Source organism: Microcaecilia unicolor, chromosome 2 (assembly GCF_901765095.1).
Source record: "Microcaecilia unicolor chromosome 2, aMicUni1.1, whole genome shotgun sequence".
In the NCBI taxonomy this organism is placed as follows: domain Eukaryota; kingdom Metazoa; phylum Chordata; class Amphibia; order Gymnophiona; family Siphonopidae; genus Microcaecilia; species Microcaecilia unicolor.
Genome location: NC_044032.1, coordinates 292,127,396 through 292,141,793, shown reverse-complemented (window position 1 = coordinate 292,141,793; position 14,398 = coordinate 292,127,396). Strand labels below are relative to the sequence as shown.

Below are 14,398 nucleotides of genomic sequence, written 5' to 3'. Positions count from 1 at the left end.
TGGTGGAGAGAAATAGAGAACTTTTGCCTATGTCCAAAATTCCAGTTGCCCCAAATTCTTGCAGCCTTAACTTCTGCACTGTTTGGTGGCGCTGAAGTGGCAACATCAAAACAGCAATGCGGAAAAGTCCTGCTTCAAGTCCTAAAACCTCACTATTTATTTATTTTATTTATTTGTTGCATTTGTATCCCACATTTTCCCACCTATTTGCAGGCTCAATGTGGCTTACAATTTTCCATCATGACTTATGCCATTTCAGGGTACAGATACAATTGGTAATATATATAGAAACATGGATGATATAATGAACAATCAGGTAAAATAGGGGAGAATGCCTCACTGCTCCTTTTGATACTCTGTATCTGAATAATGTATTTAAAACCCAAACAACAAACATGTAACTCTACTGTTTACATGATACAGTATCGGTATCTACACCAGAATGTAATCCAAATAAGAAGAGCCCCCAAATCATTTATGGCACAAATTTGTGCTCGTTATTTATTTCATGGATTTATATCCCGCTTTCAAATCAAAGCGTTTTACAATCATCTGTAAAACCTTCCCAAACTTCTAAAACTATTTACTTTGAGATAAGAAAATTAAAAAAAATTTTTTTTTACCCATATTATAATTAAAATAGTAAAAAAGGCCCGTTTCTGAGACCAATGAAATGGGCGCTAGCAAGGTTTTCTTCGGAATGTGTATGTTTGAGAGAGTGTGTGTGAGAGTGACTGTGTGAGAGAGAGAGAGAGTGAATGTGCGAGTGTGTGTGTGTGACATAGAATGAGAGTGTGCGGCAGGGGGCCCCCTCTGTCTCCCACCCTCTTTCCCCCTCCCCCGTGTCTTCCTTCCCCTTCCCGTTTTCCTCCCCTCCGCCTTTCAGGGTCATGGCCCTCCCTCCCACTGCCACGTTCAAGCTGGCTCCTTCCCTCGCTCCTTCCCACGTTCAGGCTGGCTGGCTTGTTCCCTCCCTTCCTCCGACGTTCAGGCTGCCTGCCTGACTCCCTCTCTCCCTCCCACGTTCAGGCTGGCTCGCTCTCTCGCTTCCTCCCGTGTCAGTGCTCCGCCCTCGACGTCATCGCGGCGTTACGCGAAGGCGGGGCGATGGTACTCCTTCCTTATTTCTTGCAGGCGATGCGTGTGACGTCACGATTGGATGGGAGATACAATTCATTGACCTCCCCCCTCCCAGCTTCACTGTCGTGGCCCCCCCTCCCTCCGCGTAGCAGGGTCGTGGCCCTCCTCCCACTGCCACTTTCAGGCTGGCTCCCTCCCTCCCACATACAGGCTGGCTTGTTCCCTCCCTCTCTGTGACGTTCAGGCTGCCTGCCAGCCTCCCTCCCACCCTCCCATGTTCATGCTGGCTCGCTCCCTCCCTCCCTCACACGTTCATGCTGCTTTCCTCCCTCGCTTCCTCCCGTGTCAGTGCTCCGCCCTCGACATCATCGCGTTGGGACGCAAGGGCGGGGGCGATGGTAGTCCTCCCTTTCTTGCAGGCGATGCGTTTGAAGTCACGAACGGGTGGGCGATGAGATTCGTGGAGTGTAACTGCTCCGCCCTCCACGTCATCACGTTTGACGCAAGGGCAGGGCAGACACTCATGGAGAAAAAGCGATCTACACCATGGCATTTTAGAACATTGGGAGACTTGAGGCTTCAATAGAACGTTGGAGGTGTGTTTTTTATAGAGAGATATTCAAACTGATAAGACTTAACTTTCTATATTCATATTGCTCATTGCTCCTAAATTTATAATCCTCTTGTCTTTACAATTCTATGTGAATAACAATTAAACATGAACAAAATTTCATATAGAACATCAACAGAAAAGTCAAAAGGTCAATTATAGTGAAAACATAATCTCTTAGAATGACAAATTAGAAAATGCCAAGAAACAATTGTGTCTTTGGGTACTTTCTGAATAGAAGCAAAACTTTCTACTGGGGGAGAAGAACAAGAGTGAGAGGAGTTTGACTAAGGAGTGGCAGGCAGGAGTGAAGTGAAAGGAGAAAAGGGGAGGGTAAGAGAGTGAAAAAGGAAGCTGCTGATTACAGTGTGTAGACAAAAGACGGATTAGTGAGATTCTGTTACTAGAAGGAAGCAGAAGAGTAATGTGAGGCAAGTGCAGAGTACAAGAGAAGATTTGAGTATGGAGGAAACTAATGGTGATTTTTGTGGGGGGGTTGGAAAATGTTATCTTGAGGCTATGTTTCTGTGAGGGTAGGAAGTGATGATGTCAGAGCCAATTAGTTCCTGCTGATTTTCTGAGAGACAGGAAATGTTATGGTTTCCCATATCTCATACATAAAAACACCTTATGATAGTTGGTCTACTTATGGAGGACGGTAGCTATGTTGCTTCTGCTGTAGGGGCCTGCCTGTCCATTCTCTCATCACTTTCCCTTTCTTGCCCTCTTCTCTTCTTTCTCTTGCCAGGTTATCCCTTCCTCTCATTAAACTATGGTTAAAATTTTTGTGCATTGTGTTTTGCATGGCAGTGGGTTCATTCCCATTGCCGAGGTTACATATGAACACTTTCTGAAGTTTGGGTGTACTTTGCTACCTGAAAGATTGAGAAACATTGTTTTAGTTTACTGTTCTAAATAGTTCACTAAGGAACTCTTCTCGAAGGGCATCCAAGACTTCATTATTCTTAGCTAATGCTACAACAAGTAAGCTATTGAATATGCATCTAATATATTGACATTCTTTATAAGCAAAATGCCTTCTTTCATTCCTTTTTATGTATATTTCAGAATGCCCTATTTTTCGCTGTGAATAGAAGTCTTGTATGTGTAGAAATGTTTTTTTTAGGGCAACCCACAATAATTGACTCTCCCTGATTTTTCTGTATTTCAGTGGCAGCTGTTGTGTTCTAATGCAAAATTCAGTCCAACTTTTTCCTTATTTTCTTTCTGGTGAAGAAATTCTATTGTATCCCATTTGTAGTAGCCTTTCCCAGTGCCGTTTTCTCTATGCCTTTGCACAGCTATCCCCTTTTCCTTTCCTGCTTCCTCTGTACAATGGGTAGTACACTCATCTCCATCAAAAGGACAACATTTGACTCTCTTCTTCTGCAGACATATTCAAGAGGTGGTGACTCTTCAGGCACAACAGAACCAGGAGCTACAGGCTTTGTATGAACGTCTCCGTTCAATGAGAGAATGCAAATCTGAGCTGGGAGAGAGTTCGCAACAGCCCCAGTCTCCACGCCGACCCCGGTCTGTGAAGAACAAGCTGCGTAGCCGTCCTCAGTCTCTACTGCACATTGAGAATGGCATTAGTAGCCTTGGTAAGTAAAGCAGAGTACTGTTGACCTAGGAGATGATGTAAGAAAACTTTCAGGCAAACACAACAAATATCCTCATTAGGCTGTATCAGTAAACCACTTTTTTTGCCTCACTGGATAGAGATGGTGTATTGCATCTAGTACAGAGCAGTAGTGCCCCTTTTCTACTGGCTACTAAGACTCTTTCATATAGAGAGTGTTTCTTTCTCTGTTAATATGGCACACCTTTTCTGTCCATAGAGTGCTGCTGAGCCTACATTCTCATGTCTCCCATCAGCAGGGTTTGGTGACTATGACTGGGCTGAAGGCCAGTCATCAGACTGAAATGACGTCTGCTGGCCTTCCTCTCTCTCTTCTCCAACTATTCACTGTGTCTAACTGTTGTGGTTTTTAGTCCTCAAATGCTGTAAGATAGCTCATCCACTTGTTCTGTCAGGTAGCCTTTTAAATTTTGTCAATTATACCCAAATGCTTGTTTCCAGACAAAATTCTGTAAATCTGGAGGGCTGATATAAGAGCAACCTCCTTCCTCTTGCAGGTCTCCTTCAGAGGACGACTTAAAAATACTGTGACAGCAATTCTACAATTACCAAAAATATAAAGAGGAATCCAATAAAATGTATATGGAAATATGTTTAATTTTGACAAAATATTTCTAAAAAGCAAGGAAAAGACCTCAAAACGGCGACCGCTTACTTTCAATTTTCGGCGGCTTTAAATGGGGGCGTGGTGTTCGTCACTGGTCATAAAAACCTTGCTTGGAACAATTATTTTAACTTTTAATTTATTTCCAAAAAGATTTTTAACAATTTTACTCTTTTTTACAAAAAAATGTTTTAAATATATTGACAGTATCAAGGCTGACTTCAAATTTTATTTGATTGACAGTATCAATGCTAACTTCAAATTTTATTTGGTTCATAAAAACCTTCATTAATTCTCATTAAGTCCTATAGAGCAGTTTTGCATAGATAAAGTAGTTGAGCACTTGTCAGTCAAATAAAATTTGAAGTTAGCATTGATACTGTCAATATATTAAAAAAAACTTTTTGTAAAAAAGAGTAAAATTGTTAAAATCTTTTTGGAAATAAATTAAAAAGTTAAAATAATTGTTCCAAGCAAGGTTTTTATGACCAGTGATGAACACCACACCCCCAGTTAAAGCCACCGAAAATTGAAAGTAAGCGGTCGGGCGTTTTGAGGTCTTTTCCTTGCTTTTTAGAAATATTTTGTCAAAGTTAAACAGCATCTTTCCATATACATTTTATTGGATTCCTCTTTATATGTTTGGTGACCTTATACCTTGGAGTCCTTTATGGTGATCCTCCTACTATTGTTTACTTAAGCAATTCTACAATTACCACAGATGGGTGCCGCTATCAACAGAGCCCCAGCACAGACTCTGCCCAGCATTCTGTTACTTCTAGAAGCTTTTTGCAGGCCTGACTTCCATGGGATCCACAGTTTCTCTTCATCCATGGAGCATAGAAGTTTGTTCTGATTCTCTGTCATGCATTCTTCCTTACTGAGTTTTTTTGCTTGGCCTTCCTGTCCCCAATTTTTTCTAGTGAGTAGCACAGGACCAATTTTTATTTTATTTTTTCCTCCTGTTCCGTTTATTTATTTTTTTAGTGCTTTCAGCACTTTTATTTTTTCACTATTCATGTCCTACTTAGGCTTGAGCTTCTGGTCAGGTCCCTCTTCTTTAAAAAAATTTGTTTTTTAATTTGAGCCATTTAATTTTGCTTTGGCTTTCTATTTACTGATATGTCCCAGATTGTTCCCAGTGGGCTTAAAAAGTCCTCCAGCTGTGGTAGGACCATGTCTGTGACTGATCCTCACAACTGGTGCCCACTGTACCTTGGCTCTGATAAGTCCTCTCACTGTAAGCTCATATGCAGAAAAGAACACAGATGAGTAGAGAGGCCCTGCCTGAGAAACATTTTGGTGCACCGAAGTCCAGTCCATCGCCATTGGAGGCGTCAGTCCAAATGGCATCAGGAGCCACACCAGACATTGGGATGCATCGGCATCAAGGAGGTCTTCCCTGCCTCAATTGTCAGGTGTCGATAGCACCCAATTGGGACAAGCATCGGACCCGATACCGAGGATCCATGAGGATTCCATGTCATCCACATCAGCACCAAGGAATCCCATTGTACATCAAGTGGAGGTTTAGAAGCACTGACATCGGTCCTCCTCGATGCACGATGCTGGAGCTCCAAATCACTGGCATCACTGATACTCGAGAAGCATTTACACTGAGAGGGCCACTCCCTCTCTGTGGAAGCGATGCCAATGTGCCAGTCTCCCTGAAGCCTTCACAGGCACTCTCTGTACTGGCCCCAGCCATGCTTTTACTGATGCCTGTCCCCGAGGAGTGGTTTTGGGTCATGTTACAAGAGGAGCTGAGCGTATCCTGGCTCAGCATAATGCCAAATCACCGAGGCTGTCAGTGTCAGCTACAGTGCCATCTCAACCCAACTTAGAAACCTACACCCTGCCTGTCAGGCACTCTTTGACACCAGTGCCCCGTCAGGTGTCAGAGCTGGCATTGACCGATCCGTTGCACCTCTCCAGCCCATCGGGAGAGGAAGCGACACCAGAGAACAGGAGAGGGACCTGTCTCACCCAGAACCTGGCCATGTGCTCAGTGATCCCAGGCAGGCACGGACTTGGGCAACTCATGAAGACCACTTCTGGGGGTCTGAGATTGAATCAGAGGAGCCCTTGGAAGAGTGGCCTTCCTTTGGACCCCTCCACCCCAGCCAAGGAGAAAAATCTCTCCCAGAAGGTCTCTCCTTTGTTAAATTTCTGAGGTAGATGGCTAAGGCCATCTCATTTAATTTGGAAATCAAAAATAAAACCAGGGCCCAGTTGTTGCAAGTTCTTGATTATAACTCCCCTCCTAAGGCAGCTGTGACTGTGTCCATGCACAGCATCCTTAAGACAGCAAAGATGGGGAATTGGGAGACTTTCCCCCTCGCTATGCAGCCTATACCAAAGAAGGCGGGCATAGAATCCAGAAGGCTCCCAGATTTGAGAAGCAGCAGCAGCTTCCGCACAATTCCATGGTGGGTTGAATCCATCCTTAAAAGGACCAGAAGTTCAAGAACCCATTCCTCAGCTCCCCCCCAGATAGGGATACTCACACTCTGTAGTCTTTTGAGAGGAAAGTGTTTCAGGACTCAATGCTAATCACCTGCATCCAGTCCTACTAGTTTTACGTGAGCCTTTACTTGAAGAACTTGATTCTCAGTGTAGCGGAGTTTGCAGACACACTACCTCTAGAGAAGGCAACAGAACTCCATTAGCTAGAATCCAAGCAGAAGGAGTGTCAAAAGCACATAGCCCGGACAACTTTTGATGCTTTTGACGTAGTGTCCATACTTTCTGCATTAGGTATTGGTATGTGCAGACTTGTGGCTGCATGTCTCAGACCTAGAACCAGCAGTTCAGGAAAAGCTGGCAGACGTCCCTTGCCAAGGAGACAACCTTTTTGGAGACAAGGTTGGAAGAGGTCGCTGACATCATTAAGAAAAATACCAATGCCATTGATTCCCTGTCTCAACCCACTCCTTCCGCAGACTCCTTTTCTCAGAGGTTTTCAGGTGGTAGTTGGAAGAGTTCTTCCTACTCTCAAAAGGTGTGGGTTCACATTCTCAACTGATCCTCCCCAGCAAGGTAGGCTCCATGCTTCTGACCTCAGCAGCAGTGGGCCCAGAAGTCCCAGCCAGCTCCCCAGTCTGATCAGGGGATGAGCTTTTGACTGATTCCAGTAGAGTATAGCTGCCATAAAAGTGCCCATTTCAGACAGCCTACTAGTTGGAGTGAGGCTGAATTTTCCCAATCAAACTGGCCCCTTATCTGAGAGGGTTACACCCTCAGTTGGCATTAACCTCCTCCAAACTGCCCACCAAGAGCATCAAATCTCAGCATGAGGTAGTGCTTGTAGAGAAACTCTTCCCTTCTAAAATTCCTTGTGGTCGATCCCATTCTACCTGGGGAAGAAGAGGGGCAGAATTTCGTCCCGTTGTAGACCTAAGAGCTCTGAGCAAATATCTAACCAAAGAAAAGTTTAGGATGGCTTCCCTAGGCACCCTTCTTCCCATTATTCACATTGCTTTATTCTTGATATATTGCTAAAGGGTGTGTACCATCATAGCGGTTCACAATAATGATGATATTAGAGATTTTGGAAAGGGAACTATAGAAAATTCAGGCAAATGATTGGCTATGTTCTCTGACTTAAAGGATGCTCACACCCACATCCAGGTATGTTCCAGTCACAGGAGGTATGTCAGATATAGAGTAGGAAAGCCACTGCCAGTACCATGTTCTGCCATTTGACCTCACGTCTGCTCTGAGTGTTTGCAAAATGTCTTACTGTAGTCGCAGTGTCGCTACGCAGACTGGGGGTGCATGTGTTTCCCTATCTGGATGATTGGCTGGTAAAGAGTACATCAAAGGAAGGTGTTCAAGAATCAATACAGTTTGGGTATCAGAACTGCTAGGGTTTGTTATCAATTACCCAAAGTCCCACCTGCTCCCACTTCAGCAATTGTAGTACATAGGAGCCCTGTTAGACATGGTTCAAGCTTGAGCCTACCTTCCCTCAGGAAAGGGTGGATGCTCTCGCATCACTTGTCAGGTTCCGCACACCCAGCAGGTCACAGCTCGACAGATGTTGAGGTGGTTGGGCTACATGGCCTCAAAAGTACATGTCACTCCCATGGCACGCCTCCATTTGTGAGATGTCCAGTGGTGTCAAGCCACAGGAATCTGGCAGATGTCATCTCAGACACTCCAGAGTTGGTACAGTCACTTCTCTGATGAACAATTCAGAGCAATTTGAATCTGGAACTTTCAATCCAAATTCCTCCTCCCCAGAAAATTCTGACCACAGATACATCCAACCAGGGATGGGGTGCTCATGTAGATGGGCTTCGCACCCAAGGTCAGTGGTCCACTCAGGAGACCCAGCTCCATATCGATCTCCTCACAAACGAGAGCGCTCCTTTTAAGATGCTTGACATCTTATGTACCTGACCTGGAAGGTCTTGTTTTTGGTGGCAGTCACTTTAGCTCACAGGGTCAACGAGCTTCAGGCCCTAGTAGTAGATCTGCCTACAGAAAGTTTCATCATAACAGAATAGTTCTTCCTAAGGTGGGGTCAGAGTTCCATTTTAATCAGTCAATTGTCCTTCCAACAGTTTTTTCCAAAACCTCATACCTATCCTGGCAAAAGCACACCTTGGACTGCAAGCGAGCCTTAGTCTTCTATATGAAGTGGATTGAAGCCCATAGACAGTCCACCCAGATTTTTGATTCTTTCGACTCAAACAGGATGGGGGCAGCCATTGGTAAACACACTTTATCCAATTGGATGGCAGACTGAATCTCTTTCACTTACTCCCAGGCTGGGCTGACTCTGGAAGGTCATGTCACAGCTCACAATGTCTGAGCCATGGTGGCCATCAGTAGCCCACTTGAGATCAGCCTCTATTGAGGAGATTTGTAGAGCTGTGATGTGGCCTTCAGTCCACATATTCACATGTAACTGCTGCCTCGAGCAGAATTCCCGACATGACAACTGGTTTGGTCAGACAGTTCTTAAAAATGTGTTTGGCGTCTAGAATCCAACTCCACCCTCCTAGGCCCATTAATTTTTGTACCTTCACAACAGGACATTTTATGTTGGTTATTGGTTCTAGTTGGCCTTGCTGTTGCAACTCCCTGTTGTCTGTTTTGTTGTTTTATTTGGTGAGCCTGGTAGCTAGGGATTCCCAACTGTAGTAACTGCACAACAACTGGGCATTTATATAGCATCAGTACCCAGAGCTCAAGATTGGTTTACAAAAGATTAAGAAGTTACATTCAAAGCATAATATTCCGAACATTGATATACGAATTAAATTTTAAAAGATCAATTTAACTGAATTGAACCTTTCTCTAGATGTAGTTAAATTATCCCAGGTATTTATGAAATAGCTAGGCCTTCAGTTTTTTTCTAAATCTAAGGTAATTGGGCTGACATCTAATTGATGGTGATAATTAAAAAGTTGTTTAGCAAAGGAGAGTAGTGTTAATGAAGAAGATGGAGGCAACTCTAAGTGAATTAGTCGAGTAGAAATCAAATAAGGGCACATTTTTTATTAAGTTGGGTAAATAAAAAGGACAATCATCCATATAAAATGTTAAAAGCCAAACAAAAAGCCTTAACATTTATTCTAGCAGTAACTGGCAACCAGTATAACCTGTGCAACAAAGAAGAAACCCTATCATATTTTGCCTTGCCAAAAATTATTTTCACAGCTGTTTTATAATAGCTGCAAACTTGATAAAAGTGATTTTGAAATACCAAGATAGAAAAGTTACAGTAGTCTAATCTGGCATGGATGAATGCTAGTACTAATTTCTGTAAATTATCAATTGAGAAAATCAAACGAATCGGACGTAAAAAAATATAATTGAACAAAAACTGAAGTCATTAAATGATTCACCTCTTAATGACCATCTGGAGTTGAATCTAACCATATACCTAAACTGCGTACTGTAGACTGGAAAGAGAGAATTTTTCCTTCTAGGGTCAGGTTGGAATTGGGGATTAGGAACTTTCTTCCCTCCAACCCAAAGTAAATAAGTTTTTTCTGTATTAAGCTTCAGTTTATGATCAAGCATCCATTTGGATATCTGAGCAAACGTAGTAGTCATAAATTGAAAAGTTTCATTCTGTGAATTTATATTTGGAAAAATAATTCGAACATCTGCATAGATGTAATATTTCAAACCCAATCATCTTAACTCTGGACCTAAAGAACTGAAAAAAAAAAAACCATTAAATAAAACAGAGTGGGGAACCCTGAGGGACCACACAATTTGGATGCCATGAGCAGAAGCGTAGCCAGGTTGACGGCGCAGGGGGGAGCGAGAGTGGACTTGCGCCAGCGCACATTTTCAGTTCTGCACAACGAGAAAAATAGGCGCCGGCACCAGATCTCCATTTGGGGGATTTGGCCGCTCCCCTGGCACCCCACCTAGCTACGCCACTGGCCATGAATCTGAAGTTGCACCAGATTTTATAACCACAAAATTATGATAGTCCCTGCCAATCCTCAGAGAAAGCAGTTACTCACCTATAGCAGGTGTTCTCTGAGGACAACAGAAATATTACCATATCCTTTTACCATATCCTTCCCACCTTCCCTAGGAGTTGAATTTTTTATCCAACTGTGGATCCCACACAAGTCAGGCAGGTGGGAAAGCATGCATTCATGCCAGCACTTCTAGAAGTAATAGAATGCTGTGCAGTGTCTGTGCCGGGGCTCCTCTGATATCACCCATATGTGTCCTGCTGTCCTTGGAGAACACCTACTACAGGTGAGTAATTCTTTTTTCAGGAAATGATCAATCTTTCCAAAAAATGTTTCAAGGGAATATATTGTTACGTCGGGGTTCTTTCAGTATAGCTAGGCAAATAGCAAGAACTTTCTGGAAAGGATATCAGCATAAGAATTCTGAAATTTACATCCATTTTTTCATACTGGCCAAGAGAATAAGGGTTTTCAGAACTGCTAGATCTGTAATGGCTGTGGTAAAGGAATATTTTCAGATAGGATGTATGAAGTCAGGATTCCAAACCATAAGTCTGCATGACTGCTTTGTGTCACTAGGGACCCAGGTTTATCATAGGCTACCTGCATATTCCTATTACCAAAAGTCATCAAAGATTTCTGTGGTTTGCCAGAAACCACTGACATAAAAGTACTTTCTTCTGTATTTGCCTGTGCTCCCAGAATTTTTGTCTGAAACATCCGTAATTCTAATAGTAAAGATCAGTGAGTAGTAGTTGTGTTTCCTTCATTAGACTACATAATAATCAAACCAAACTCAGTTTAGGAGGCAGTATATGCAAAAGACAGTTATCTCTGCTTTACAGATACAAAGATGGAGTTCTTTGTGCAAAATTCAAATTGTCTTGGTACAATTCTGTAGAGAGGGTTGGTGGTGGTGGTAAAAATAAATTGGGATCTTGATGAAAGAAATCCACTGCTATTTTATAAAAAATATAGAATGATGTTTATACATCTTGAGTATGATAAGCACGATACAGATACCACTCTTTTTTGGGGTGTTATTGGGGTGCCTGACAGTATAAATTCTGAAAGAAATGGGACCCAGACAAGACTAGCTTTAGTGAGTGGAGTGTCAGGTGCAATATGTATTCCCCTTATCCTTAGATCCAAGCCCACTGTGCCAAAAATAATAGAAGGAACTAATTCCACACCAAAGTATTATAAAAATAGGGCAATTTTATTTACAATAGCAGCAAACATGATATAAGAAAGATAGAAATGAATACAAACCCAGTCTCATTACAGAGGGTAAATGCACATAAATCCATACCTAGACTTGGACATGCAAAGAGTCACTCTAACCGTCAGCACCAATACAAAAGTATATGGCACATACAACCTGATGCAATCCTTCAAATGTCAGCATGTCCCTCAGATGGTCAGTCGGGTTCTACACAGGTCTGCTTCTCAGGGAGGGATGTTGACAAAGTAGCCCCTATCTCTGATAAGAGCCCCTTTTTATAGGGAAGTCAGAAGCTGTAGTTGTAATGCTGATGTACTTTCTGTTCTTGAAACAGCTGCACTTGGGAGAAATAAGTATGGTGAATCACTCTAAAATGGCATTTCTGGAATCAGGCCGCAGAGACCAAATGAGGAATAGTCCCAATGGTGGCCCAAAGGTCCCAAGAATATAAAACCCTCCCCAGCTCCACTGCCTATCAATCCCAAAGACCCGATAAGCCATGTCTCTCCCCCCTCCCCCGTCACGACTAAAGAGCCTTGCAAAGACTTGAGACAGCACCCCGTAAAGAAAGCGACCAAAAGAACTCCTGTAGTTTAGCGCCCATGCTGCGATGTAAAGAATCAGCATTGAGGGAGAAAATATAGTGACAAAGCTGACAGTAACCAGAACACTTACCCCATTGGACACCAGTCCTCTGCTGAAGGTCCTCAAATGACAAGAGCATCGTGTCCTGAGTCAAAAGATGTTCCAAGCAAAGATGACCACCAGCCTTCCAGGCTCAGAAAATAGGGTTATCCATCCTGGGCTCAAAATTCAGATTCCCGTGGATGGCAAGAAGAGATCAGTGATGGAGGGAAACCTCCCCCCAACAACAGCACCAGAGCCCTCCAAACCTCCCGTAACGGCCGTAGAAGACTAGAGCCCTTTATAACAAGAAGGAAGCTGAGTGCTTGGGCAATGCAACTGAGTGAGAAAATCATAAGGGGCAAAATATTTGCACTCCAGATCCAAGGGCGTAAACCGGGATTTACCAAAAAGCCAGTCCCCTAAGTGGTGCAACAAGTAAGCCTGATTGTGTACAGCTTGCAGTCTGGCAGTCCCATGCCTCCCTGGCTCCAGTTCTCAAGCAAATATTGCCAGTGGACTTTCGCTTACCTACCTGCTCAGCAGAATTTACTAAAAAGACCATAAAGCTTACGAATATCTTGCTGCAACACACCAACAGCAAAGTTTGCAATAGGTATAACTATCTTGGAAAAATAATCATACGACGCAAACTAATACGCCCCATCAGAGATGGTGGGAGATGCCTTCAGCCCTGTAACAGCCATTGAGTCTCTTCAAACAATAGTAGAACATTAACCCTTTAGTGTCCAATGTTCCCATCAATCTGTTCCCATGTGGCTTATTACGGGAACATTGGACACTAAAGGGTTTTTAATGGCATATAAGGTTGTAGGATGCATCGCCAGTTGAATTCCCAGATACCAAAATGACTGAGTCACCCATTTCAATGGCAAAGTAGAGCCCCAGAGTGCCTTAAGAGCTGCCATGGAAGGCAGCGCCTCTGAATTGTGAAGATTCAATTTAAAACTAGCAAAATCCCCATATTCTAAGAACAAGTCTTAAAGTGTCGGTAGCAACCGATCAGGCTATGTAGTATGCACTAAGATGTCATCGGCAAAGGCCGCTGTTTAAAACACAACCTATCCTAACACCATGGACGTCTGGCGTCTGATAGACGTCCTACAACAGCAGGCCCATGGTAAGGATAAAAAGTAACAGCGATAGCAGACAGCACTCTCTACTACCATGTTGAATTGGGAAGCTAACAGACACTGTGACATTATCCATGACCTGAGCTCCAGGAGACGAATAAAGCACTTTAACCATTGACAAAAACCACACATCAGTAACATACTTCAGCAAAGTCTCAAAAAGAAAATCCCAGCGGACAAGGTCAAAAGCCTTCTTGGCATCGAAGCTGATCAACAATGAAGGACAGTTCATCCCAAACTCGCCATTCCAACGCCACTAAAATCTTCTGCAGATCCTTCACTAGGACCAACCCTGTACAAAAACCCTTCCTGGGCCTCAGAGATTAAGAAGGATAGATACCGAGCAAGCCTACTGGCCATGACCTTAGCCAGAAGTTTAATCCCAAAATTGAGTAAAGAGATAGGCCAGAAGGATTCAGGCAACATAGGGTCCTGTCCTGGCTTGGGGAGAATGATAATCTGAGCAGTATTAAGCTCCAGTGGGACTGCTTCTGCATCCACCATGAGAATGAGAGGCAGCACATAGGCGTTCTCCCATCAGTTTATAAAATTCTACCCTATAGCCATCTGGACCAGGAGTCTTCATCAAGGGAATCTGCCTAATAACCAACAATTCCTCATCGAAACTCAAAGGTTGATTCAACACCCCTCTCTTAGTGTCAGTAAGGACCAGCACTTGAGTGTTGTCTAAATGCTTGCATACCATCATTATGGGACGCAGCATAGAGTGCTCAACAGTACTGTGCAAATATATTTTGAATAGCCATATCAGCTGTAACTTGAGGTGCCCCTCCCCACTGGAATCACGGAGCACTAAACCCAGATCACACCCCCACGCCAAGAAATTAACGAGCCAGCAACCGGCCACACTTATTACCCTGCATGTAAAGACAATATTTAAAATAGGCTAAGGATTTCCTCATTCTCACCTGCAGAAGCTTAAGGGCCACCTAGGCTTCCATTAGCTGTTGTTTATGCACTGGGTCTAGCATATGCCCAAAGTGTTGCCT

At 43.4% G+C, this 14,398-nt stretch overlaps 1 protein-coding gene across 1 annotated transcript in view; it reads left to right on the top strand.

Moving 5' to 3' along the window:
• The window catches only part of WNK3 (WNK lysine deficient protein kinase 3), a 584,725-nt gene that overhangs the window by 496,995 nt on the left and 73,332 nt on the right, over nucleotides 1-14,398 (top strand). The window contains 1 exon segment of the mRNA XM_030194275.1: nucleotides 3,083-3,294. Within this exon segment, the coding sequence (XP_030050135.1) occupies nucleotides 3,083-3,294 (212 nt within the window).